General features: G+C 44.6%; 1 protein-coding gene across 1 annotated transcript; it reads right to left on the bottom strand.

Annotated features, from left to right (window-relative positions):
* Window positions 1-651: 651 nt before the first annotated feature.
* Window positions 652-26,206, bottom strand: LOC311008548 (wings apart-like protein homolog). Its single transcript, XM_084002249.1, has 20 exons — window positions 25,894-26,206; window positions 24,480-24,982; window positions 20,156-20,900; window positions 18,164-18,576; window positions 17,555-17,679; window positions 14,324-14,419; window positions 14,064-14,231; window positions 13,681-13,817; window positions 13,477-13,588; window positions 13,094-13,345; window positions 12,543-12,654; window positions 12,353-12,450; window positions 11,792-11,868; window positions 5,432-5,565; window positions 5,196-5,311; window positions 4,907-5,080; window positions 3,565-3,784; window positions 3,386-3,474; window positions 3,019-3,114; window positions 652-2,697 (listed from the first exon to the last, which is right to left on the bottom strand). The coding sequence occupies exons 2-20, from the start codon at window positions 24,958-24,960 to the stop codon at window positions 2,632-2,634; spliced, it is 3,711 nt and encodes a 1,236-aa protein (XP_083858375.1). The 5' UTR covers window positions 24,961-24,982; window positions 25,894-26,206; the 3' UTR covers window positions 652-2,631.
* Window positions 26,207-27,950: the final 1,744 nt, after the last annotated feature.

Here is a 27,950-nt window from a genome sequence, read left to right as displayed (position 1 = left end):
ATTACCCATCAACCTCTCCTCCTACACGAGGAAAATCTATGTACAAGAACTATGTACAAAAAGCTCTTCCATTCATTCTTCCAGACATCTGTGAATAAAGCTCTTGTAAACTTAAAAAAAAGGAGTGTGAGGGTTAAACTCTGTGTGTGTGTGTGTGTATGTTAATGATCACAGGAACAGACAAATGCAAATTAACGGGATGAACATGCTTGATGACACGTGCTTCAAACTTTTACAACGCATAAAAATTCAAGAAAGAAAGAAAAAAAAAAAAAAAAAGCCCCACACACAATTATACTTTAATTTTCCAAATCAAAGAGAGAGTTAATCTCCGGCCGAACCTCTGGGTCATCTAAGAAAACACAAAATTACAGACGATCTGGGGAACGTATACATTGGGTTTCCTGCCCTGATGGCAAATCGTTTAATTATAAAACTTTATTCATAAGCTATTATTTTGAAAAGTTTTTCTTATTCAATACAAAGCTGGGTAGCCAAAATTTTATCAGATTCTGCGTCTTCTTCCGTTGCTATCGCTTTGTAACAAGGAAGCTTTTCTGAAAAGTTACCAGCTACCAGCTTTCTGAACGGTTAATTAACCATTTCATGTTTTATGAATGAGTTATTACAATAAAACATGCCTTTTCTTAAAAAAAAAATTCTTAAATGAAGTTTAGTCTGTGCCTCATGAAAGATGACAGATTTTTGATTCTTATTCGTGCTGATCACTAATTCTCCCAAGTTGTTAACTATGTATGAAGAAATTCAGTATAAGTGATCAACCCTTTATAATTGCTGCCTCATCATAAAGTGGTACCAAAAAAACAAAAAGAACAGACAAAAATCACCTCAGACTTTTTGACAAAAGCTGCTAACCTGCATTTCAGTCTCTAGTGAAGTGAATTTATCTCCTCTCTTCCTGTTTGACACAGAAATAATTTAGCGATCTAAAACCACCTAAAAAAAAAAATGAAAAAAAGAAAAGGCTTTGAATTTCTCTCTGTGTCGTCATGTCAACGATCAGCGTGCAGAAATCCACCAGAAAGGCCACGGTCTCATTTCTACAATTTACAAACTTCCAACACCTGCACTCTGCTGCAATGCATCCTGGGAAGGTCAACAGGCTAAATAAAGCACCTCACAAACCTAACTCCTACTGTAACGTGTTGGACAGATTCCATGCGACTGTCAAAAGGAACGGAGGAGAACTTTTTCCAAAAAGATTATAAACTGAACTTTCGGCATCAAACAGCAAATAACAAAACGGCATCAACTTGAAACTCTGAAAGCCTTTCTGCCGGCACTTCGCTCAAACAAAAAGGAAAAACGGGCCGCCTGTGTGCTGTAATTGAGGGCTTTTCACCGAGCGGCGAGCGCACGTGGGCGGCAATTTAGAGGAGCTGAAGGAGGACAAGGTTTCTGGTCCGGAGGTCTCGGGGTCCCGCTGAGACTCGCGGCTTTGATGTTGAGCAAGAGGCCGATCGATTCTTTGAAAAGGAAAAAGTTTCTACTTATTGGGGTGGGTCGTTCAAAGTTTTCAGAGCGTTTTAACAACCTCAAGGGTCATTCTGTTTAAGTCTTGTAAGTGTGTGTGTGTGTGTGTGTGTGTGTGTGTGTGTGTGTGTGTGGGAGAAGCATCTGTTTTTCAATAATGGCACAAGAGGAACAACCGGTTTTAAAATCAGCTAGTTTGCCGCAGAGGAAATAACATACAGATGAAAAACACATTAAAGAGGCCGAATGCAAACATTCACAGGCAGTTCTACCTTAAAATCACCACCGCGGTTTCACAAAAGACTGCAATTCAGGGTCCGAACCCTCTGCCGTCTCTGTGCGCTTTGGCCAGAACGGATCAATACTTGATTTGTCTGCCTCCAGCCGCCTCCTGGAGGAGTGGGGAGGTTAGAGCAGCCAAAAGAGGAGAAGAAGAAGAAGAACACAGCGTGGAACGCAATTATTTCGGTCATTGTTTTTCTTTTTTCAACCACTCGAGTTGTTTTGGTGATCATTGGTTGCAGAGGCCGAGCTGAGGCAGGACTTTGATGACAGGCTGGTGAAAACGGCAGCTCCACTTCAACCTGTCATCAACTGGTACAAAGGGGGTGTTGGGAAAGTTCGGAAAGGAAATTCATCAAAAGCAAAAAGACAGATTAAAGAGAAAAAAAATGGCCGTAAAAATCAGAAAAAGCTTGAGCACATTATAAATAGAGGACGGTGGGGGGGAAGAAATACTGACTTGGATCGTACTTTTAATTAAAGTAAAATAAATTCTGCTTTCAAGTCATCAAGTCATTATAAATGTAAGTTCATCTCATGTCAAGTTAAAGGGGACAAAGAAACACCCTTTTCATTCTGTTGTCATGTTAGAACACAGAAAGCTCTGTTAACGGGAGGATGAGGAGGACGAGGTCACAACACGGAGAGGAAGATGATGATGAAGATGTGTTCAGTGTGTGTGTGTGTGTGTGTGTGTTAGATTAAGTCCTCTCCTGGAGCAGGTGTGTTTCACTCTTCTGAGATGATTGCGATGATAATGATTGCGGTGGTTTGTGGAGATGACGAGGATGAAGGAGATGGTTTTGGTGTGTGTGTGTGTGTGTGTGTGTGTGTGTGTTTGAGACAGCCTTCTTTCTAGCAGTGCTCCAGATAGTCAATGATCCGGGAGATGGACTTCTGTCCTGCGGTGCCGACGTCACACTGCAGAGAGACGAGAGGTCGGTCAGTCACCACACACACACGTACAAAAACACACACAGACGCATGTACACACACACACACAGACGCATGTACACACACACACAGACGCATGTACACACACACACACAGACGCATGTACACACACACACAGACGCATGTACACACACACACAGACGCATGTACACACACACACACACACACACACACACACACACAGACGCATGTACACACACACACACACACACACACACACACACAGACGCATGTACACACACACACACACACACACACACACACACGAGTATTACAGAGGTGACTCACGGTGAGGTTCATGAAGTTGAGGAACTTTTTCAGCATTTCTGTCATGATGGAGAAATCTCCTTTAGGCAGGTTATCTCTCACAGTAGTCACATTCAACTGGTGGAGAGACAGAGAGAAACAATGCAAACAATTTAAACAAGACAATCAAAATGATGATTCATTACAGCTAAACCAGAATAAGTGTATGCTGTATATATCTCATGTAACATGTTATATGTTTGCATGTAACCATCAATGTGGAAGCCATGGGTGGAAAAAAGAGCATTCTGTGGTTAATTCGACATAGTAAAGTTTGGATTTAATAGATAAAAAAACTTGAAAAAGGTGTGTGTGTGTGTGTGTGTGTGTGTGTCACTCAGTCACTCACCGGGCTCCCCTGACACAGGCAGCCCAGCAGCAGTGCTGTGTAGGAGGCTACGATGCTGTCCTCCATGTGCTTCCCTGCATGCTGCAGAGCTGAGGAGGAGGAGGATGAAGAGGGAACATTAGTCAGGTCTTAAGTCCTCTCTCTCACATCTAAAACACAAACACACAACCCGGTCGTACCTTTGTTGAGGTCCAGCTCCTCGTGCTCCTCCTCCTTCTCCTTCTCCTTCTTCTCGTCTTCTGGTTTGTCCGTGTTGTTCTCGTTGGAGACCCACTGGATCTCGCCGCCCGTCTCCTGCCACTCGCCGCTCTTGTCCGGCGCAGGCTTCGGCGCCTCCTTGATGAGGTCATCCGTCTGCGCCTCAGCCTGAATGGCGGCTCGCTCCCGCTGGAGGAACAGCTGAGGAGGACGAAGGTTAGGAAGCAGGTTAAACTACAAAAAAACAACCTTACATAAGAGCTTTAAATATCTGTGGTAACAACTGTAGAAACCAGTTAACAGTCACAGTAACCGGCTCCCTGGGGTCGTATGTTATTGTTTGCATGTTTTAAAAACGGTGCTGTACAAGCACATTTATATTGATCGTTTTAATAAATGTGAAAAGTTCCTCTCGGGGAAACATTTAAAGCAGTATTTTCAAAACAGTCTCATGGAGCAGATGTTAAAGCTCCCATTAATTATGTTAATCTAAATTTCAACAGTTCATGTTGTTATGTTGTTGAAATACCCCTGAAGTCAGAGCAGGCACTCCATCTTCCATTCCAAGTAGAAACTATGTTATTTTCACTTTCACAATAAATGATTTCCGCCTCTCCTCGCTTCGCGTTACTCTCCGCATGTCGACTGTTGACCTCGGTGAAAGAGCATCAGCCTAATGTGATTACGCGGGATGATTCGATTGAAGCGGTGCTCACGGGAAAACAGCGTAACGGAACAAAACGCAGACGAGGACGAGACAATACCACTATTAATGTACAGTCTATTTGGATGTGATCAGCCTGAAGGACTTCTCATACAGCACCTGCTGCATACGTTCACTGTAAGATCCGTTTCAGGGTCTCTGCACCAGATATGTCAAACTACATGTAAGTAAACAGCATGAGAGACAGTCATGTACAACAGCTGGTTCAGTCACATCCTCTGGAGCAAAACATTAAGAGCCAATTTTGAAAGTGATTTATACGAAGCACAAATACAAAAACACTCCCTGTTTTCTTGCTTGTTTCGGTGTTCTTTGCATTCTAGACTACTAAACGAGGTTGATGCACATCCAAGTGTCTGCAATGAAAACTGTTAACTCGTATAAAGTAAATTACAGTTAAGGTTTGATTTGTTTGTTGACTTCTTGTTCCTTCCAGAAGTGAACGGAGAATACTGCTACGCCTTTGTGATCAAATAGATGTTCCGCTGTCTCTGGAAACTATTTTCCTCTATTTTCTGACATACTGTAGACAGAAAAGCTTAACTGATTAACAAAAACAGAATAACCATATGAATTGAAGAAGAAAATAAGCTTGGTACCTGTACGAGAGCAGCGATGGCGCTCAGCGGGCCAGTGCTGGCGAGGTCCTGGTGCGGAGGGTTCAGCAGGACGGTGGAGTCGCAGGGACCCTGACCTCCCTCCATCTCCATCTCCATCAGACAGTACTTGTTCCTGGCGCTGTACTCCACCAGGTTGATCAGCAGGCCCAGGCCCTGAACGCCACACACACGGAGGGATTTTTAACTCAAAGCATCAGCTAATTGAACACTACTGACAGTTGGTGTGGAAATGTGTGTGTGTGTGTGTGTGTGTGTGTGTGATACTCACCAGAACTCGGATGTCGAACCTCTGCTCCTGTGGAAGATACTGAGGGACTTTGAGGACACAGTTCAGAGAAGTCATTATTAAATCCTCCTGCTCTCCGGTCTTCGTACTGCCCCACTCTGCAAACACAAACACACACATAATAAGATATAACAGTTTTAATAATTCAATTTCCGTTTCCAGTAAAGCTCCAGTAAACCCGTTTCTATGCCAACACTCAGCGGTGAACGTGTGCTCACCGTTGTCGTGCGTCAGGTTGAGCAGGACTCCTATGATGGCCCTCATACAGTCCTCCACGGCTTTCCCCACGGCTCCATCCGCGTTCAGCTCCCTGCTGTACCGCTGGATCATCTCCTCACACCTCCTCAACCCCCTGACACGGAGAGAGGGAAGTTAAAAACTACTTCTGATTTCTTTTTCCAGAGCGTTTTTACTCAGGATTCCAGGCTATCGTCGGTAGGGTTGCAAAGGGGCGGAAAATTCACGGTAAATTTCCGGAAAGTTTCCGGTAAATTTCCACAGGAACTTAAGGTTGGGAATTTTGGAAATATTCCATATTTGGAAACTCTCCATGGGAATAATGGGAATTATGGGAATTAATTTAGGGGAACTAACTGGGAATATATTATATCCAAGCATAAATATGAACAGAAGTCATAAGAAAACATCCATACAAAATGTTTTCAACAGATATTTCAACAGATTTATTTGAAAGTAGAACAGAACATGTTTTAATTAGTTGCTTCATGGGTGAAGTCAAAAACAGGAATGTTAGGTTCAATACTCCCAACCCCACTCATTCAAAAATGGAATGGAATGTTCCCATTCATGTCTATGTAAGAAGCCGTGCAATGCCGTCACGGAGCGGCGAATTTCGAGAGACGGAGGGCGGCCACCCGTAAGCTCTCGAAAATCTTTTAAACTGACCGTTGTCGATCTAAATTAAAGACAGATTCAGCAACTTTCTCGCCTAAAATGTTTTCAGAAACACATTTCAGTTAACTATTTTCGCAAAATAAGAGGGAGGTGGGAGACTGCGAGGGGAGAACGATACGAGCTCGGAGGAGCACAGAGGGGAGGGGTGTGTGTGTGTGTGGGGGGGGGGGGGGGGGGATACTTTTTTCAAACCTTTCAAATCGTAGACTAGAGCTTTAATAAACCTATTTCCCCATAATAGCATCAAAATAGTGCTGGGCGGTATGACCAAAAATGTATATCACGGTATTTTTCAAAATGATATCGGTTTCACGGTATTTGACGGTATTTTTTTTTTCAAGCACGACTGGGTGTTAACCTAATTTTCTAATAATTTAGAGAATAATTACTGCAGTAAATTGGCTTGGACTGACATATTTTAATGTCATAAGGAGTGAATATTGTAGAAAAACATTAATGTCCACACTAGCATTAATGATGTGAAGGAATCAGAATGCATGACTGTTGCAGTCAAAATACAGAACCCTTTATTGTTTTGCAACTTGAAAAAACATCTTTTGTAAACCAACTGGCTACACAATGTAAACAATACGTCTCCTGTAACTGCAATATGAAGACTTCTTTATCCACTGGACATCAATTAAGGCAACATCCATAAATAATATTGAAACAAATAAATTAAAAAAATAAATAGTTCCACAGTTTGCTTTTCTTGTCGTAGGCAGTCCCCCTAGCAAACGCGTCTTTGAGTGACATTTGACTCGTCTCTTCTCCCGCAGTGCGAACAGCGGCTACAACTTTAGCCCGACGGCATTTGCAGAATATTGTTGTTTGTTCGACGTCGATTTTTTAAAGCCGAAGAATTTCCAAACAACAGACACGGCTCCTCTTTTCGGCACAAGTTCTTCTGTTTCATTGCTTGCTCGTTCGGAACTTTCGGCGAAAGTTTCGGCGAAAAAAAGAAATGGATAAACACGGCGAAAGTTTCGGCAAAAAGAAACTTTCGCCGTGTTTATCTATTTTTTCACCGCATCTTACGCTCAACACAGGCTGTGCTCTCGCATGCTGCTTGTTTGGTGCAGCTGCTAAACAGCCCCCTCTCAAACAATGTCCGGCGGCGCGACGTTCCGCCGCTCTGCGTTCCCGACGTTCATACGCTACACACTCACCGGTATTGGGGTATATGAAAAATGCATATCATAAACAAAAAAACCACCGGTATTCGGTATGAACCGGTATACCGCCCAGCACTACATCAAAACTTCACTTTGTTTAGTCCAGAAGCTCAAATGTGTGCCTTCAATAGTCTTTGTGCTTCAGGCTCTAAAGTGTGGTCCAGTCTTCTAGTGATCTTCTGTACATGTGATGGAGGCATGCACAGTGCCAGTAGGGGGCGTGGTCTCAATAGCATGCAATAAGCAGTGTGCTCTGTGCATGTGGTTGAGGAATGGCATGGATATTCAAGTGTATTTGAATGGCATCTGTTTGTTTTAGTCAAGATTATGCTACAAAATAACTTTCCTCAGCTATATTTAAGTCCCCTTTGAAGAGCCAACCATCAATTTTAAAAATTCCCAGTTTATTCCCGTTTATTCCCATAAATTCCCATGGAAAGTTTCCACTTTTGAAAATTCCCGGAATTTTGCAACCCTAATCGTCGGCACGGAGGCCTAGAGATTGAATGCTGGATATAACCATTATAAAATACAGCTAAAACATTTCAGGCCAACTTGTATGGAGTTTATCCACCTGCTACGTAAAGAGGAGGTTCAACAATGTTGACTAGGAATACACAAGCGGACAGGAACGCACCAACCACTGCCTCCAGCAGCACCATTCACTATCCGATAGCGGTTCATAGAGGAATGATGACGTATACATCTCTCTGACGGGACCCGGACAGAGTGAACTCGCCGTGCCGAGCAAACACACCTCCACCTGACAAATACAAAGCAAGCAGCCACCCGAGTCTTCCTGCTGACGCGGGACAGTTTCTCTCTCAAACAGGGCTCAGATGTCACGTCTGGATCCAGCTCAGCCTCTTTCCTTTTCTACTCCATCATGAAACAGAGCGGCATTCAGACGAGGATGTGTCCCCACACACACACACACACACACAGAGAGAGCGAGAGAGAGAGGCCGGCTGCAGCAGCAGAAGGGGTGAGTCGGGTCAGCCGCCTGATGTAAATAACTAGATTAAATCTAATGACGGCAGTGACTGAACAGAGGGGAGAAACCAGAGTCTGAACAACAGGCCCGAGTGAGAGGAAGGAAATAAAGGAAGACAAAAAAGAAAAAAGGGAAAGAGAGAAAAAAGGGAAACATGGCCTGTGGACTGAGAGGAAGGAAATCTACAGGAGAGACATTTGTTCACATTTGGGGTGTGAACAGAAGTGTGTTTGTTTGTGGGCTAAACTCACTTTGCAGGTGACAAAGGAAAACACAGACATAAGTTGCAATAAACCTGAATAATCCTTGAAGAGACTGTGTCTGTCAAGAAAGGGTTTGGTTTAGGGGTGTAACGGTACATGTATTTGTATTGAACCGTTTCGGTACGGGGTGCTCGGTTCGGAACGGAGGCGTACCGAACGAGTTTCCATACGGACATATTAAGTAGAGGACCGCATTTGTGGAGCGTGCTGCAGCCGCACATGCGCAGTTGCGCACACCGCAACACAATAAACAGCAGTAGTAGCGGACGTCAGGGCTAATGCTAATGCCGCTAGCGTTGGCAACAAGCCAGAGTTGGAGGACCCTCCCGCGACATTAAGGTCTCCCGTTTGGGAACACTTCGGCAAAGCGGTTTGCCGACATTGTTCATGTGAGGTCGGGTATGTTTCTGGCAACACGTCAAACCTGTTGACGTATTTGAAACGGCACCACCCCCACGTGAACATCGCTACAACGAGGAGAAAGACGAGCGTAACGTTAGTGCAAACACAGCTCCCCACCGCATTTAAACAGCCTCTCCCTGCCCTGTTCAATTTTGCACATCAGATGGAGAAAAGATTTGTTTTTAAAAAAACAGTCTGAGCCTTATTCATGTTATTTAATCTGAGCAACAACTTGAAACTATTTAGTGTTGCAACTGTTCAATTTTGCACATCAGATGGAGAAAATATATTTTTTAAAGAAACAGTCTGTTATTTTTATTTTTTAAATAAATATTTTAAATACTTGTATTTATATTTTTGAGCAGCATTCTAGCTCCAGTGCATGTTCCTACTGTTAAAAGCACAAAAGTAATAAACAACTAGCACATTTATATTTTGCATTTTGTTTTCTTACTGTACCGAAAATAAACCGAACCGTGACCTCAAAACCGAGGTACGTACCGAACCGAGATTTTTGTGTACCGTTACACCCCTAGTTTGGTTCCTACTTAGAGGCAGATGAGCATAGTCAATAAACTATAGGACTTTTGTGTGTGTAAGGGTGGTTTGGAGGGATTATTGAATTAGTCCTGACGGCAGCTGAATCGCTGAGAGGCCGAGGGTCGAGTTTGGGTTGAAACAATAAGAGCAGCGTTTACGGCAACAAAGGAAATGACAGAGTACCAAGACCTGAAGTCAAGGTTACATGAATATGCTGCTTCTGTGTGTGTGTGTGTGTGTGTGTGTGTGTGTGTGTGTGTGTGTGTGTGTGTGTGTGTGTGTGTGTGTGTGTGGTTTTGGGGGTTAATTGAGTTAATAGGGAGGACAGCTGAACGCTCAGACTGAGGCCTGTGTCACCCACTGAAACAGCAGCTCTTTGTTGACTCATTTAGCCTCTTCATCCTCATCTTCAGCCCACCCCAGACCTTCTGTGGAGGGCGGAGGTCCGGTCACACAGAGGGTGAGGGAGGAGTGAGAAGGTAAAAGTAACTCAGCAGTAAGTCATGTGACCGATACGTTACGAGAGCGATGTTGAGATCCATACGAAGCAAACTGGAGACACCGTTACCTGAAACGCATCGTTGGCATTTCTGCAATTGGTTGTCACTTATCAGCTGACATGTAAATCTGTGACCTTGGTTACCATGCCGATTTCCCTGATATTCATTCTGCATTTGCTCCCTGTTCTTCAGCGTTGTTGTGGAAGAAGGAACTGATAAATCAGTGCTGCGAGGCGGCCTTATGTATTCTGAGGTGAAGTCCTCCATGTGAGTAACAAAAAAGCAACTGATAAATATTTGGATAAGTAACTGATAGATAAATACGATGTTAGTATCTATGGTAACTGAACCCCGAGGACGTTATTATACAGGTATCTGTGAAGCCTGTTGCCTTTCCAGCATTTTCCATGACTGACAATCTCTGTGGGTGGTGGAGGCAGAAACAGAGAGACAAGGAGAGAGAGACAGGGAGAGAGAGACAGGGAGAGACTGGGTGAGAGAGACAGGGAGAGAGAGACAGGGAGAGAGAGAGAGAGAGAGAGAGACAGAGAAAGACTGGGAGAGAGACAGGGAGAGACTGGGAGAGAGAGAGATGGGGAGAAACAGGGAGAGACAGGGTGAGAGAGACAGGGAGAGAGAGACTGGGAGAGAGAGACAGGAAGAGAGAGAGACAGGGAGAGACAGACAGAGAAAAACAGGGAGTGAGACAGACAGACAGACAGACAGACAGAGAGGGAGAGAGAGAGAGAATCTCTGTGGGTGGTGGAGGCAGAAACAGAGAGACAAGGAGAGAGAGACAGGAAGAGAGAGACAGGAAGAGAGAGACAGGGAGAGACTGGGAGAGACTGGGAGAGAGACAGGGAGAGAGACAGGGAGAGAGAGAGAGAGAGAGAGAGAGAGAGAGAGAGAGAGAGAGAGACAGACAGACAGAAAGGTCAGGTCATTTCCACAGTGGACTACTCTCTCTCTCTTTCTGCTGATGTCAGAGGGCAAAGGTCAATGCTGTGACTGACGGGATGTCACGACCAGGAAATTAAACAACAAAACCCTGATAATGATGCACACAATAACCATCAGACAGACTGACACACACATGCACACACACATGCACACACACGTCAATCTGAGCTTCTGAAGGCAGAAATATATATTAACCTTTTAATCTGCAGTCTTAAGCATTCTAATGTTTGTACATTTTCATAACAAACTATTCAAAAATGTCCTTAACAAGGACATGTTGACCGTCACGCGGTACCAAACAGTGAAGACAAGGAGAATCTGTTCGTTGAGTTCTGCTGTTATAAATCCACTTTCACAGTTTGAAGACTGCCAGCTGTGTTGTGTTGATCTTATCTCACCGAGGCCCATCAGACTGGTGCCCAACACGGCCAACACGGCCACACAGACAGTCACAAGATGGACAGACATTAGTGACACCTCTGGGGGGCAGCGCCTCCAGGAGTTCAGACTTTTTTGGGCGATTGTTGCAGATTTCACAGAAACTTCTCTTTTTTTTTCTTTTCTTTTTTTAAAGCAACACGTTTTGTAATCAAATTGCTGTGAACATTTTAAATTCAAAGGCGACAAAAATATGCTTTATTTGAAATGAAGGCGGTCACCTGGGGTGTATTCTCTCTCTCCCTTACATCCACACAATGTTTAAACAATGTTTTGTTGACTTATTATTCCGAAACGTTTTTTCTTTATCACACAAACGGCTTCCTGCAGGGACTGTGTGTGTGTGTGAGAGAGTGTGTGTGTGTGTGTGTGTGTGTGTGTGTGTGCTTACCTTGCAGAGGAGATGATGAGTGATGAGTCCTTGTAGGCGATCAAGTAGCCCTGGTTCTCGGGGTTGTGCACCGTCACCTGCATGAACACACAAAAACAAAGACTTCTTAACATTCCTTCCTTTTTCACGCTCGATAATATCGGTACATTTAACTCAAACGTACTTTAACTACATGCTATCCACACTTCACACTCAAACTTCAATTAAACTGCCATAAACCGGTCTGGTTCTTTCCTGTAAGAGTTTCATTAAATCTGATGTCAAGTCTTTGGATAGTGAGGGTATTTTAAGCTGCACTGTTGTCTTAATTTCCAGCCAAAGAAAGTATTCTTTCATCTGGAGGCTGTGATAGTGAACTAGAAAACGTTTCCCTCCAGACCAGAGCTCTCCTGCAGTCTCGTCAGCTCACATACACGACGTTTGTTCTTTATTTGGAATCGTGACATGCTGCTAATAATCCCCATTTTTTTTAAATGTTACATCATCTCTGTAACTGCAGTGGAATACAGTGACCTTTTTTCTGTACCCTAATTACGTAACGCCCGTCCGTGTGGCACTTACGCTCTCCAACACCCGTAAACACCTCTCGGCTCCCCACAGAGACGACACCATCTTCTCCTTCTCGTCCTCCTGGTTTAAGTTATCCACACACTCCTTCACTGTGGAGGCAGAAATAAAAACGGACGCATCAGAAACCACGCGCGTCTAATTTTCTGGTTATTTCGACTCAATACATTATAATATCTTTCACCTTTATCCACTATGTGGTCCAGTCCTCCCAGTAGCCGCAGCTCCTCTTTGAACCAGTCTCCTGCTCGCTTTGAAGTCAGAGACAGTAACGTCTCCATGGCTAAATGTCCCGTCTGAAGGGAGAGAGAGGAGGGACAAAAAGGAGTCAGCGTGCATCTAAAGTGCTTTTTTAAGTCCAACAGGTTACATTACATTACAGTTATGGTGTGAGATAATACTGTTGCAGTGCATTCTGGGCCAGGATTCTGTTCCTTGGTGGATTTCAGACTGTGTGACTGTGACATTGGTATAAAATGGCATCTGACACCGAATTTTACATTTACTGTTGATGTTTCAGAGCACAAAAGACAGAAATATCTCGACACACAAGGGAGGCTGTGAGTCACCCGGACTGCTGAGAGAATATCATTAGTCAGAGGCTTCAGAGGCTGCAACGCTCTAAATGCTTTTCAAGGCTCCACTACCCGACGGCTCTGCAGGTAAGAATGGAATTAAAATCATCCAGTGTGGCGAATATTCACGCAAAAATTAAAAGCCAAGTCCGTTCAGTACCGTGATGTTCTGCAGGTCCAGGTGCTTGTTGTGCACGGTGTCACAGAGCTTCCTGATCTTCTCCTTCATTTTGGCGATTTCTCGGGCGCTGAACTGCGTGGTGGGGTCCGTCTCCATCACGGGCCCGGACCCCTGGTCCAGGTCCAGCTCCAGCAGCCGGATCATCAAGTCCAGACATGACCGGTCCAAGTCCATGTTCAGCCGGTCCCTACTGAGGATGTACATCAGAGACGCCGTGCACAGAGCCAGGTTCTGCAGAGATGAGAGTCCACTTTAAGAAAAGAATACTCACACTTCTCAGACCAAAACCCTGAATGTCTACAGCTTCATTTCTAACATCTGAGCACTTTCTAACAGTACGTCTTCAACAGATGGATCCTCACCGGGTGTTGTGGCGCGTCATTGAGGGTTTTGAAGACCTGAGCCACCTTCCCTCTGGCCCTGAGGTGCATCCTGAAGCTGGGCATGGCGCAGCGCGTCGCCAGGCTGATCACACTGGAGATACATGCAGACGCACGCGTCATGATTTATAAATCAGGGAGGGTACGCTCCATCCCCTCCAGGGGGCACTACAGCGGGGGTCTTACCTAAGGCAGCGTGTGTTGAGAGGTTGCCCACTCTTCAGACCAGTAGCCAGATACTCAAAGTCATCGGTAAACTCCTGGTTCTCTCCAAACTCCACCACGTCGTTGAAGTGCTTCACGTGCTGGACGACTGTGTACAGCTGGAACACGACCAGAGATACAGAACTTAAATACACCAGGATGCTTTAATGCCCTTTTACTTTAGTTTGTTTATATGCAACGCTCTTAATTCCACCCAAACTTTGCAGGTGAAATGACGGATGATGAAAAATAAACACGGGTACATTTGAATCGACCTCGTTATCCACCACACATTAAAGTGCCTCTTCAACCGTTTACTCCACAGCAGCAGACTGACACGACAGACAGCAAGTCCTCCTGCGTACCTCCTTGTGCTCTTTGCGGCATTTGAGTGCAGTGACGGTGTCCTGGTACAGGTCCGTTGGGAGGGTGACACACTTTGTGACTTTGGGAGGAGGGGGCGGAGCCTTGAAGACGCCGTCGTCCTTCTGAGCGGAGGGCTCCTTACTCGATCCACCCGCCGAGACGGGTGCCTGGTAACAGGAGTTGATGTTAAAAAAACGTTACGATATTAAATATGGCTGCGTACGGGACATAACTACTTTCAAATCAAATCAAGCCTTACAAGAGCTGCTAGTGATCGAGCCACGAAAGATGGCGTGGCCTCCTCTTCGCTCTCCAACGTCCAGTGTCTGGCGTTGTACACGGCTTTGGTGGGAGACTGCAACACACACACACACACACACACACGTCAGAATCAAACATCAGCGACACGGGGAGAGTGAACATAAAACATGTCTGGAGTCAGATAGATTCAAACAGTACAAAAGCTTTCAACTGGCCATGAAAAAGGAACAGTAAAACATTGGTAGGTCACTTGAGTTTCAACCACGTATAACCTCAGTATTTCTGCACAATTACAGAAACAACAAGCTTAACCAATATTATTAGCATTGGTCGTGGCTTAGGGTCGTTACAGACTCCAAACCCTTTCAATATAACTCCAGGTCATTTATACAATCGCATTGCTTGTGGCGGTATGAATAGAAAGATTTATGTCCACATTCCAACACAATTTCAGAATCTCACAGTGTTTTCAGTGATTTCTCATGAACTTGAGTGCAGATTAACAAAAGAGAAATGGGTTCGTAGATAAAAACAGAGGCAGAGGAGGGAGACGGGACTGAAGGAGAAAGAGTAGAAAGAAAACGGGATAAAAGGATGCATATTAAACTGGTGAGAGTCAGCCAACACTGATCAAACAGCTGGATACACACACACACACACACTTAAAAAAACACACACATCCACCCTCCTCCTTTCATCCCTGGCTCATCTCCTGTCTATATATTTTTGCCAAACCTGTGGTTGGTAGATGCCGGGGCATTCATAATGGAAAACAAAAGAGGGGAGGGCAGGGCCGAGAGAAAGAAAGAAAGGAGAGAGAGTTGGCTGAAGAGTACTGAGGGAGGTGTGTGTGTGTGTGTGTGTGTGTGTGTGTGTGTGTGTGTGTGTGGGGGGGTGCACCACAGGGTTAATAAGCAGAGACAAAAGAGGAGTTTGCGGATGAGCGTTGCTGTGCTGGAACCTCAACACACCAAATTAAAAGCCTCCTACAATAATCTGAATGATGCAGACGGACACCTACCCCACCGCGCCCCGCCCACCCGCCGCTAAGCAGCATGGGAGAGATGAGAGTGACAGAGGAGGGTGGGCGAGCAGGGACATACTGTTTTGGCATTAAAATCAAAATCCCAACCAACTCCCAAGGACTGTCTTTGGGCAAAATGTTGTCATTGATTTGAATATAAAATGTGATGTGATGACATATTAAAGCACAGTATAAAAGGAAAAGGAAACTTCTCGCCCCCCGAGAAATTTTAATTTTTAGGCCCGATTATGTCCGAGCACCAACATGAGGGCCTGCATGGGCCGATAATTAAATAAAACACTCAAATTAGCGTTGATAAAAGTAAAGTTAGCTAATTAACTAATTTCCATCCGTAGTCCCTGGGCAGGTTATTACAAATTAGTGGCCTACTTTCCATTTATGGTACATCATTGTAAAGAGCCACTAAGAGATCTCTGTATAGAGAGTCCTCCATAAGGATGCCTAAATATGGATCAGTCCATCAACGCACCGTCATTATGGTAAAATCCCCAATCGAGGCAGAGTTCTGACAACTCCTCCGTCGGCCGGTCGCTTTTTGTTGTCATAATGAGCTCAACGCTGCTCTCAGTCTTCATTATGTTAAGTGCAGATGGAGTGAGAGAGCCAGAATGTGCAGTGTTTGGTAAGAGAAATAAAGAATATTCTGACCAGAGGGAGGGAAGATAGAGAGGAAGTAATGGAGCACATCATTCAGCTGTAAAGTCATTGTTAGGCGGGGCATGAAGCCTGAGAAGGAGAGAGTCCATTAACTACTTTATCATGCATCTATGTGTCTGTTTAAACTCTTCCAGCTGGTCTGCGATGGGCAGATGGAGAGAAAATTAACTTTACAATCGGTGATTCCAAAGTTCCCTGCAGGTGCTGAGAGATAAATTTTCTCTGCCTCCATTCCTTCTGACAACACAAAGAGAAAGCGGTTCGCCTCTAAGGGTTCAGAATGCTGCTTATTACTACCATTTATTTAAACTGATGTGTTCCCCATGTGATTTTGTGAGACCATCGATGATGTTTGGGGGCATACTCCAGGATTTAATGTCAAATGCATCAATCTGCCGTACATCTGAGGAGAACTTTGTGCTCTTGTAAACTCCTCAATGGCGGATTATGGATGATGTGCAAAATGGAATATAGACAGCAGCAGCAGTGACTTTGTTAGAGTTCCTATATTCTGGCTCATCCTGATCCCCCGTCTATGAAAACAATATAAATCCAGAAAGGAGCCCTGGCAAATCGTCCTACTATTGTGTATTACCTTTCCCAACATGGATAACGTGATGCAAATGCATTTAACAAGTCGGCGTGATGAGAGGCCTCGTTAAGGCAAACAAACAACGCTCCTTCAGCGAGAGACTGAAATCTCACGTCAATCCAAGATTTTAATCTATCTGAGGCTTTGAACCAAAGAGGTGTTCAAAGATGACTCGATGCCTCCGAATAAACCAGAGCTCAATCCTTTGCTCGGCCCACACACACACACACTAGTGAGTCACACTGAGCGTAGGTTTTAGTATCTTGAAAAAATACCCCTCTACACGATGTTGTGTCATAGACTTGCATTGTCTCTTTCGCTTTTTATTATCTATTTAGTCTTCCATCTATTTGTTTGACATTGTTTTTTTTCCCTCCACCATGAGCTCTGGAGGATGATTGCTTCATACAGTGTACGATCATCTTGTCACCAGTCGATCTGCCAGACGATCCGTTAGAGATGACACGGACGGCGACAACACTCGCCCGTAACATTCGGTGTCCGTCCGGCCGATCTGCTCCCACTAACGGCCTTTTCTCTCTTTTTGTTAAGATAGTATCGGTTAGAAAGGCCAGGCCATTTCCTACAGACGTCCCCAACGCTTTCCTAAAAAGTTGAGAGATTTTCTGCTCTTGCAGCGGCTGCACACACAAAAAAAAGGGGCGGCCTCATGCAGCAGCAACATACACTCTCTGCTCATTAGGGACTACTGGAAAAAGACTCATCCCTATGTCTGGAGCTAATGGGCACAGAGGTTGGGCCCTTGTCATGGGTTCTTCGGATTACATGTTAGTATTTTGCATTATATTTTTCACCTCCCGGCCCACAGCAGACAGCGACATTTCCTACTCAGAGGGTGCAACATGAAACCTGGCAGTGTGAGACTCCGTACGGCGCTGGCGGCGATGTGTGTGAAAATAAGTGTGGTGTCTGACCTTCTTGTGTGCGCTAAAGATCCTCCGGAGGGTGTCTGGGTTCTTCTCGGCCGGTTTGCCCTGAGGCGGCCTCCTGGGAACCCCGGCCACCACTCGGAGGCCTTCGTCTGAGAAGTCCAGGACGTCTGCAAACAAAACAGTCACCACCACCAAAACATGTTCCAATTATTCATCTCATTTTACTTAGATGTGTGTTTTATACCCTGCCAAACAAACAAATAAAAACGACTCATGAGCTGTTGATAAGATCAGATACTTCAATGTAATAAATAGTGTTGATTCCGTCTGCATCAGGTCCTCGTAGGAACAACAACACACAGCGACCGGCTTCTGAGGATGAGCTCAGATGAGACGAAGGGAGAGACACGGTTTGTTAGTGTTGTGCTCCGTGTGTGTGTGTGTGTGTGTGTGTGTGTGTGTGTGGGAGGATGTGCTCTTTGAGTCTGTATGCTGGTAAAACAAGCGATGGTGTGGGTGCTCTGCGTTTGTGTTTACATAGCAACATTACACACAGATAAATGCCCTTTAGTCTTCTCTATAATAATCAATGACAAATGCAGCCTTGTTGCACAAGCTGTTCGTTAAAGGGTAGTTTATATACGGGTATACCTGCTTGTATCCTGCTCTCCTGCCTCTCGAAGTTCTTCTTTTGTTCCCTGGCCGTCGGTATCACAAGTCTCTCCAGCCTCTCCAGCCTCTCCAGGTTGGCCAGCCTCTCCAGGTTCTCGAAGGGGTCCGGCGGTTCCTCAGTCAGCGTTTCCTCCACGGTAACCACCGGCGGCCTCTTGGCGGCCGCAGCCTTCTTGGCCCTCCTCCTCCTCTCTTTAGCGCCGCCATCCTCATCCTCATCATCTGCGCCGTCGCTGTCGCTTATGTCGTCAAAGCCGAAGTATTGGATCTTGTAACTGGATCTCCCGTCTGTGTTGTCGGCACTGGTGTCCTCCTGATGGGCGTCTTCTTCCTCGAAGCCAAACGACTCCAGCTTGCAGTCCTTCTTAGACTTCGTCTGGGTTGGTTTGAGCCTGAGGAGAGGAGGGGTGCACATCAAGAAACACATTGTTTATAGGCAGGAAGGAGACAGAGTCAAAAAAATAAGAATCAGTTGTTTAAATGATTCACTTGGGTGGCGTTCTGCAGTGAGTCTTTAAACCTGTCAAATGCATTTATCAGTTTGTGGCTTCAGGCTGCAGTAAAAATGTGTTCGACATGAAATGACATGAAAGAACAACCTGCCACATTTCAATAAACACTTTAACGAGACTCTTCCCTGAAACCAATCTGTTCATTTCAACCCAGGTAATGAAAGCAACACTTTCATTTCGAATATACTTTCTGGCAGCATTTGAAAATGTCAGATGACTCCTGCACCAGCATAACAGGCAGATATGTCATATGGGAGTAAATGTTTGTGACGGTTTGAACGCTGAAATGAAACGCTGCTTTAGTTTGGAACCTCATGCTGAGGGATAAAATCATGTAAATAGAATTAACACGCATGACATGAAAAGGTTGCAAAAATATGTTTTGAAGGATAAAGTGTCCCCGTCTGTGAGCGGACGCATGTGTTTGTACAAACCCTGCTTCACTGATTGTTCCCTTTTCATGAAGTTTCTCAGCTAAATCGCTTTGAAATCAGACAGCAAGTAACCTTGAATGTCTTTCGCCTCCATGTATAGAAAGTCGCCGGCGTTCAGACTCCTTTTGCTCAGAGAGGAATTCAAATCAGGTTTCATCCACAAAGTTTTGGGTCCTCCCTCTTTCCCCTGAAAGGTTTGTTTCCACTTCAAGGCTGACAAAATGTTATGATTCCACACGGCCAACAACACGCACCTTGATATTCTCTCTCAGTTTGGTCCCAGCTGTGTATTGAAGCTATGTGATGTTTCCAAATATTTCCATTTGATGCATCGGTGCAGGCAACCATTTCAGCAAATGGAAATATTCTGAAGGTTTTGGACATCATTTTCAGACAAAATTCCCCAAACATCAACCTGGCATATTTAGCAACTTTGTAAACCTCCGTTATGAACCTCATAAACAAAAACAATAAAACGAAATGTTTCAATGCAAACCAGCATGCAGATGAAGAACCAGTAGATGTTTGGTGCTGGTTGGATCGATTTCAGGTTTTGCTTAAATGGGTTCGATTTTATGCAAACCGGCTAAAGAACGTGTCATTATGATACGTTCTGGCAAATGAAAAATATTCTATCTATTTATCAGCAAACTATGCGTTTAAGTTAGCAGTCAGCAATAAGACGACGGACTAATAATTCCATACTTTTGCATACCATGTAGGAACTCTGGGGGTCTGACAGGAAGTGAGTCAACGCCAGCAACATGAAGGAGGTTCAATTTCAGTCGAGGTGGGAGGAGGCGCATGGTGCACATTGTGTTTATCTATGACGACGTGTGTGTGTTTTTGGGCGACGAGACGATATACGTCAGAGGTAGAAAGTTAAAGATTAGTTAGAAAACTAAAAGTGTGTCAGTCCTACTGATTGTGGTTCTTGTGACTACCCGTTCCTTCATCCTGCCGTGTCGGCCCAACCCTAAATGAGTTATAGTAAACAGACTGGAGAAAAGACACGGCCCTACCACCTTGTGTTTTGTTGTTCCATCTTCTTCCGCTGCCATCCCGCATCTCCCAGCTCCGTCGTGCTGCCAGACCCGGCGCTACTGCTACCACTAGAGGGCGCTGCATCCGTGCTAAACTCCTCCACTCCTCGGTCCTGGATGGTGACGTTGCACATCGACACGGAAGAGGGGTGCAGCACTGTGTAGTCCCTCGTCCTGCCCCGCCCCCCTCCGCCACCCGCCATCTTATTACTGCCGGCAGATGTGGATTTGGGAAGATCTGTGCTAAAAACAGTGCTGGCGAGGCCGCTGGAGTCTGAGGCTTTGCCGGAGCCCTGTTTGGTGGGCCTCCTGTACGTCCGACAGTTTGTGTTTCTTAGAAGTGACGAGGCGGAGGAAGTCTGAGAGTAGTCCGACGTCTCAACGAGGAAGTCGGAGTCGCCCCCTATGTCCTCGCTCTCGCTGGGGCTCTGGAGCCGCGGGGGAGAGGGGGGCTTCTCGTGCCGGGTCTGCCCTAGGTCAGTGCTGCCCATGCCGATGCCTGCTGAGGTCCACGAGAGTGTGGGGGCTGGGTTGCGAGGTTCCTGGCAGGGCGACGGTGGACGGAGGCCCATGATGGCATCCCAGGAGTCGTAAGTGGACTCGGCCTTGGACCCCGTCTTCAGGGTGGTGGTCTGCGCCAGGGGCTTCTTGTCGCTCTCAGAAGCATTTTGGTACCACGAGTAGCTGTGCTGGTTCTCTGACAACGAGGAGCTCTGCTGAGACTTTCCTGCATCAAAGGAAAACAGACTCAGAATCAGTAAAAAAATACCATAAATTGGAGGCATCAGATGTAACTATATATAGCTTATATTTCTAGATATTTTAATATGCACTAGGACTGCAATAATGATGATAAATATCATTTTCATTAGTGAATCATCCGTGTATTTTGGGGGGGGGTTGATGGTTTGGACCAGTACAAAACCCAAAACTCAACAACAACATCAGAGAAAAGCAGCATATCATATAACAGTGGTGAGCTGCAACCTACAGAATCCTATCTGCAACAACAACCCTGTGCCCTCAATGTGCTTTTAGTTAACGTCACAGGCTGCTCAGCAGAACAACGGTGTGCATAAGGATTGTACAATGAAAACAGGTCATACACACAGCTGGAACTGCTACCAAGCTTCACCTCTGCCAGTCGAGTTCAATGTCTTCAAGAACAAGAAAAAAAAGGGGGGGTCTGGATCCACTTGCCAGGACTACACACACACACGCACACACACACAATGTGGTTATGAACACCCAGAGGCCATTTGTGCCTTAACAGATAACAAGTGGGTGACAATACTGGAATCCTCACTCTGAGCAAACAGGAAATTGCTTCACAGCGTAGCATCAAAGGATATCTGTATCTGCTCTGTAGAAAAGAGCCGGTGGTTGACTAAAGGCTGTGTTGTCGAGGCATAACAAACAGAAAGTAGGCCATCTCACTACTTCACTGTCTTCAGACCGGATTTTGACGAGTGAGAAAAACTACTAAAAAAAGGTTAAAACATTTGGAAACTGATGGAGGGCATCTTCCTTTTAGTGACCTGCTCCCGAGCATCCTTTCAAAGAGGAGGGGGGTGCTTACAGACAAATGCATACGGTTTGACTACACAAGAACCACAAACAGCTGGGAAGAGAGATGCGAGACCTGTCGCCTGCGTTACCAGAGCACTCAACGTTTATCTTTCTCTACTCAGAGTTAAATCTCATCTCAGGTTTTAAAAGGACGTGTGGAATATAACGTGTCCAAGACGGCGATGTGATCCATCACTGAACTGCATCGAGGCCCGTCTGCTGGAAGATGAGCAGCACGCCTCATTAATGAGGAAAATCCAATCCATCCATATTACATTCAAGCCATTCATGTAATAAAATGTAACGCTGGTGTGAATAACTTCACCTACAGCCCGTCGGGTGTAAAAAATGATATCGTGATGATAGCATCAACGCATTCTTTGCCGCCCTTTTATCTTCGCCAACCATTGTGCTCTGACCAGATAACCGCCTTGCTTCTTGGCTGCAACAGACACTGTTTTTCATAATCAGTTACACAGTACTTCCTTGATAATCGGACTAATTTGAACATTAAAAGTCATGACAAATGGCCTGAGCCCAAAGTTTTCTTATTCTTCAAATTAGCTGTATTTCTTGATATACACACACTCCCTTAGATGGGCGGGTGTAGCATCTGTGTAATGTTGAATGTGATAAACTGAATTGGAAACTGGGTGTGCCGCCACAGGCTCAACTCAAATTACATTGTTTTTAAATGCAGTTCAATCAGACTCTGCACAGACCACATTCAGCCTATGTGAGGCCTACGAGTCTTTGATTCAATTTACATTTGTTTTAAACGGCTGAATTTCTCTGCATTTCAAATATTAAATCTGCCACGGCATCAGAGGATCTCTCTACATAGCATCAGCTATGACCGCTGGCTTCGGTTTATTTTGTTTCTCTTACTTGGTTACAGAGGTTTAAAGGGGGACCGTGAGGTGGTTTTAATAGCTGCTGTACGAGAAGCAAACAGAGGATGCATCGGAGAGGGAAAGGCTTTCGACAATCAATCGAAAATACCAGATTGGCCTCAATCCCGACCTGGATTGGCTCAGGACGTCCATTAATGCACGATATGGTATATAGAGAATCAATTTAACTTCAAAACCTCTGAAACACAAATTCAGATCCATTCCAAAACCCTGATTCCTATTTTGTGACACACAGAAAGCCCGCAGGCTGCATGCATTCCTTTATACAATGGACCGTCATTAAAGTACACTCTTAATTATGTTTGTACATTTTGTGGATTGATTAAAAGGGAGACAAACTGGGACAGGAGCCACCAGCTCGTCATATGCTGGTGTCACATCACGTACTTTTAGAATTTATCGACCTGAAACCATAATACTGTAAATTCCTTTCCCCCCCGTATTTACAGTTAAGTGTCATAGTGTTGATTTTATTTGTTGTTCAATATTAAACAGTGTCTCCCAAGCTTCTAAAATAAACGTCAGTCTGAAAGTAACTGTAGTCAAACTCTACAATAGAGGCAAACTTTATCAAAAGAGTTATTTGGTCAAGGATTTTGGCATATGTCCTGAATTAACATCGCCATGGCAGCGTTTCAGAAGGGCTCACTGAGGCACAGCTTGTTGTCGGGAGCTGGTTGGAGTGGCTTGCCTCTCTGGCAGGTGGCCAGCAGCAGTCACGGAAAGCTGAGGGCAAGTCGAGCTGAAAGTGACGACACCGACGACGAACCAATAACCCAGATTTCTTTAAAATCATTCAAATCTAAAGCTGAAGAAAACACTCCTGTGGGAACCACGCGCTCTCGTCGATTGTTCTTGAAGGTTAAATGATTTTACAAAAACCTGCACACCAGATTTGTGCAGTGTTACGACGACCGCTTGCAGCTCCGATGATGTTCTGTGAAAATGTTTCTTGAACTTCAGACAGAGACAAATGCAATGTCCACGGGAGCATATAGTTTCATAGAAGTTACTGCGTTTGTTGCACGAAGACCCAGAATCCCATCGCAAGATCTGCAATTCATTCCCCACACAGAATTATGCTTAAGTCCAACGTGTGTGGGTAATATGAGCCAATGGATGCCGACAGAATGACTCGTCAAATTTGTCCATCAAATTTAGCTTTCAATCCTTTTCAGATGAAAATCAGGGTTCATCCTCACCAGATGCGTTTCCATTTTGATAGACAAAGTTCAGAGAGGACCAGATTTTTAGACCTTACCCAAGACACAATGTAGGAAGACATTAAAAAACAAAACCAAGGAGCATTTAGAACATCAGATTCCAGCCCATTCTGTGACAGCACTGTAAAACATATTTCATGTTTCCTAAATAAATAAAAAGGTTATTATTTCTAAAAGGAAATCTGGGCTAATGTGCTGTAAAACAGCAATAAATAAATTAAAGAGTGTCTGGCTTCAGTACAGTGACGCATTTCTGAGTGGAACAGGAAAGGCAGGCAGGACCTAATGCTGGAAGGAATTAAAAAAGTTATCGTTCCAAAGATTAGCTCGGGGATCTTCTCTAAGTTGCATTATATTATTAGTTGAAATTGGTTGGCGCTAGCTGATGCAAGCAGGCGTCATATTTTGTTTTACAGGAGGAAAAAGATATTGGATATTGTGATGTCATCCAAAGCAGTAACCTCTTATGGGCGTCTATCTGTACAATATTTCATAGATTAATCAAGTAAATGAATGAATAGTTGAATTGATACTGCATAACTACAGGTACAGTTCTAGACCAGAGCAACCCAAGCGTTAAGGTAAAATGCTGTGTATTACCTATGGTAGCACTGCTGCTGTTGAAGAACCGAGCCGTGTCCTCCACCACCCTGGTGGGCTGGTTCCTGTCATTGGTCAGCCATGACGGCCCTCTAGTGGCGAAGCCCCCTCCCTGGAGGTTGGACCGGCTCCCCGTGTTCAGAGAAATCCCTGGCCTTTCCGCCTGCGGGGGCTCTGCGGAGGTGGGCTTGGCGGGCGACGACTTGCTGCTGCTGCGAGACGACACCGGCTTGGATTCCTCGTCGCTGTCAAATCCAAACGGATCCTCGAAGCCGTCTCCGGACGGACGGGGTCTCTTGTAAACCTCCAGGACAGAATCATTCTTGGGCGCGCCGACACGCTTGGAGCCCACCTTGGCCTTGTATTTGGTGTCACCCCATTTGGTACTAAGGGTGCCTCTCTTGGTGGACAGAACCTCGTCAAACTTGGACGTGCCCTCTCCTCCTTTGCGGCTGTAGGTTTTACCAAATCTGGATGTCATTGTTGCATCTGGGTCATATTCTCTAGGACAAGAGAGCAGTGAGGTAACATCATTAAACGTTAAAGAGTTCACACATGTCTCGTTGACATCACGGCTGTGTGACGGTATATCAAGTTATTCATTTAAGTTTGTAAAGAGAAAAACATTGGCCAGTGTCGGTCAGGTTCGCTGACTAGACGATTAATCAGAAAACAAGGAGTATGTTTTCAAATACAAGGAATTTGCATTGGTGCACAATGTTAAAAATAACAAATAAAGCAAAGTACTGCAGTCAAGAACATATATAGAAAAATTACAATCATATGTAATACACTATAACCATAGCATAAAGATACATTATATAGAATTGACAGTAAGGATGTGCAAACCATATAACTACCACTATTATATAAGTGTCTTAATATTCGTAAACAACATTATGTTTGTATCATGTATGGTTCAAATGAAACGTACAATCAGATTATTATAAAAGACGCGTAACGACAGTTAAACGCGAGAAAAACTAGCAAACAGCTCGAGTGCTTCTCAGCCAGCTGGTTTCACAAAACAAGGCTAACTTTAGCTTCGCCAGCGAGCTAACGGCGCTAACACAACCGCTATCAGCGCTGCTGGGATCCTGGCAGAATACTGAACGGAAACACACCAAACACACCGATGGAGGGGGAACAAATCAAGCAGTGTATCGTGGTCGACGTATGTGTTACGTACAAATATAACACACCTCCCCAAGTTACTGTTAACGCTAGCTCGAGTTTTGACGCTAGGCGTTAGCATTAGCCAAAAGAAGACGCTCAGAGGGTATTGGAGCCGTCACTCCGGCAAACTGCTAGCTTGAAGCTAACAATAACTACAAACTGACACCGTGTCGTACGACAGGGGAAACTGTTCTCTACCAGCAAAAATAAATTGAGTATTATCCGTATTTTCACTTACTTGGTGAGCTAAAGGGGCCGATCCGCACAAAACACACTCCAGATCCCTAAACGGCCGTTAAAACTCGCACAGGACCGGGCCTGCTTCCCCCGATTCAAGCTGCCTTGCACAGTATAAACAAGGCCGAGCGGACGCCGTTAACGGCAAATTAATGGGCGTGAACCACAACGACGAGAACCACGGACCCGGACTGGCGAGACAGGATGTAGTTTATGACCGCGTTCAATTATATAGGTTGCTATTTTTTAGCTAAATCGCACTCGATTGTTTCCTGCGGGCTGCGACGAAGGCTTCCATTGGACTCCCCCGCTGCGTCAAGTTAACCGGACGTAGCGGAACGTGACCGGAAGTTTGGTAAACTATCTTTAAAAATAAAAGTACAAATTGAAAATACGTAAAGAAAAATAAAGTATCCCTAGTTGGCATACACGCAGTTATGTATATAACGTAATTTAAAAACTGTGGATTTAATAAAGACGGCCTTCGTCTAAATATTATTAAATGTCACATTGATACGACACTTTTCAGGGTTTGTGAAGTTTTGTTTTTAAAATTATAAACCGGAAATGCTCACTTCTCGTATGTCGACCTTCACACCAGTGGCTTCATCAATCTTTGCACCGCGAATGTCGCGTTCACGTGCTCAAATTAAAGTCGTAAAAGGGTCGATTTAAATGAGAGTTCCGAAATGCGGCATAAAGATTTCTGCAGCAAAGTAAACGAAACTCAAAACAGTTAAATCCAATAATAATGTATTGAGTTATCGTGGAAAGCACGTGTTTTTAATTAGCATGCTTGGAGAATACCATTGAAAACTAAAATTATTACATAATAACAAAAGGACAAAATGATCTTTAACTGCCCCACACTGTCAATCCAAAAGTTATACTAAAATGAATGTTCCAACCTTCATAGGAATATTTTAACAATATGCAACAACATAATTTACTGGAGACACAGGCTGCAACCACTAGCCTAAATATTTCAAGATATTCCTATAATGTTAGGGCTGCACGGTGGTGTAGTGGGTAGCACTGTGGCCTCACAGCAATGGAAAGACTCAGACAACAACAAAAACACAGTTAAGTGTCCACAGTTACAAACTCACTCAGGATTTATCAAGCTTCTCCTTTCTGTCCTTTAATTTCCTCCTCGTCAAGAAAACACTATGAGCTGCCCCGTTAATCATAAAGGAGATTGTTGGTCAATGAAGGCAAAGCACTGCAGACAGAGGAGATTTTACTGGGGCATGGCAGATCAATACTGGGGCACGTGCCCCAGTAAAAGGTGTCTAGCAATGCCCATGGTCCATGGGTATATGATTATGGAGAATTGTTTGACACCATTGAGTCTGATGCTCTTCTAGTCATGATACGGTGATTTTATTTTGTTTTATACCTCTTCATTTTATACCTCTGTGATGTCTTGAAATCTCTGAATGTGTCCTGTTGTAACAGCCAGAGTATAACAGGGCACTACCAGTTAACGCCACACGGTGGCGCCTCCTTTTGTTTGGTCACTTGATATCACCTTTCTCCAATAGTCGACTTCCTTGACTTCTGTGGACGCTGGTGAAGGCTACAGGTCACGAACTACTTCTTCCTCCGTTTATTGTTTTGCTGAGGGTAATAGTTTATGCCGTGAGACCTGGCTTGTATGGTCTGTATCTGTGAATAAATGTACAGTGCGGAAATCCCTCCACTTCGTCTCCGGCCTCACAACTTTATTTCGTGCTGGAGCTGAGCTATTAGCATCCGTGGCTAAGCTTCTCGCCAACCCCACGTTACACTGTCAAAGTAACATCTTGCACTAAAATGTCAATTTAATTTGGACGTGAATCCATCAACAACATCATTAAATCTATATTGGGTTCCAGCTCTTTGTGGGTTAGGTGAAGGTCATCCATGTCATGGTAATCCTTGAAGAGGAAAGAGGAAAGTGAAACTGGACACGCTTTCGGTGTTTGAATACATTTGAAGTCTTGGATAGGAGGCAAAACCTCTTCAAAAACCTCAAGCAAGTCCAGTTTCCTGTAGTTTTCAATGGTAAAACACATT

This window comes from Eutrigla gurnardus (genome assembly GCF_963514095.1).
Source record: "Eutrigla gurnardus genome assembly, chromosome: 22".
Lineage (NCBI taxonomy): Eukaryota > Metazoa > Chordata > Actinopteri > Perciformes > Triglidae > Eutrigla > Eutrigla gurnardus.
The sequence above is the reverse complement of the archived record's forward strand: the minus strand, read 5'-3'. Positions and strand labels throughout refer to the sequence as shown.

Coding starts and splice junctions, on each gene's coding strand:
- LOC311008548 (XM_084002249.1), bottom strand. CDS start 24,960: ATGACATCCAGATTTGGTAAAACCTACAGCCGCAAAGGAGGAGAGGGC. Junction 3,475..3,564: donor GGAGCTGGACCTCAACAAAG/GTACGACCGGGT, acceptor CCTCCTCCTCAG/CTCTGCAGCATGCAGGGAAG. Junction 3,115..3,385: donor GCCTGTGTCAGGGGAGCCCG/GTGAGTGACTGA, acceptor TCTCTCCACCAG/TTGAATGTGACTACTGTGAG.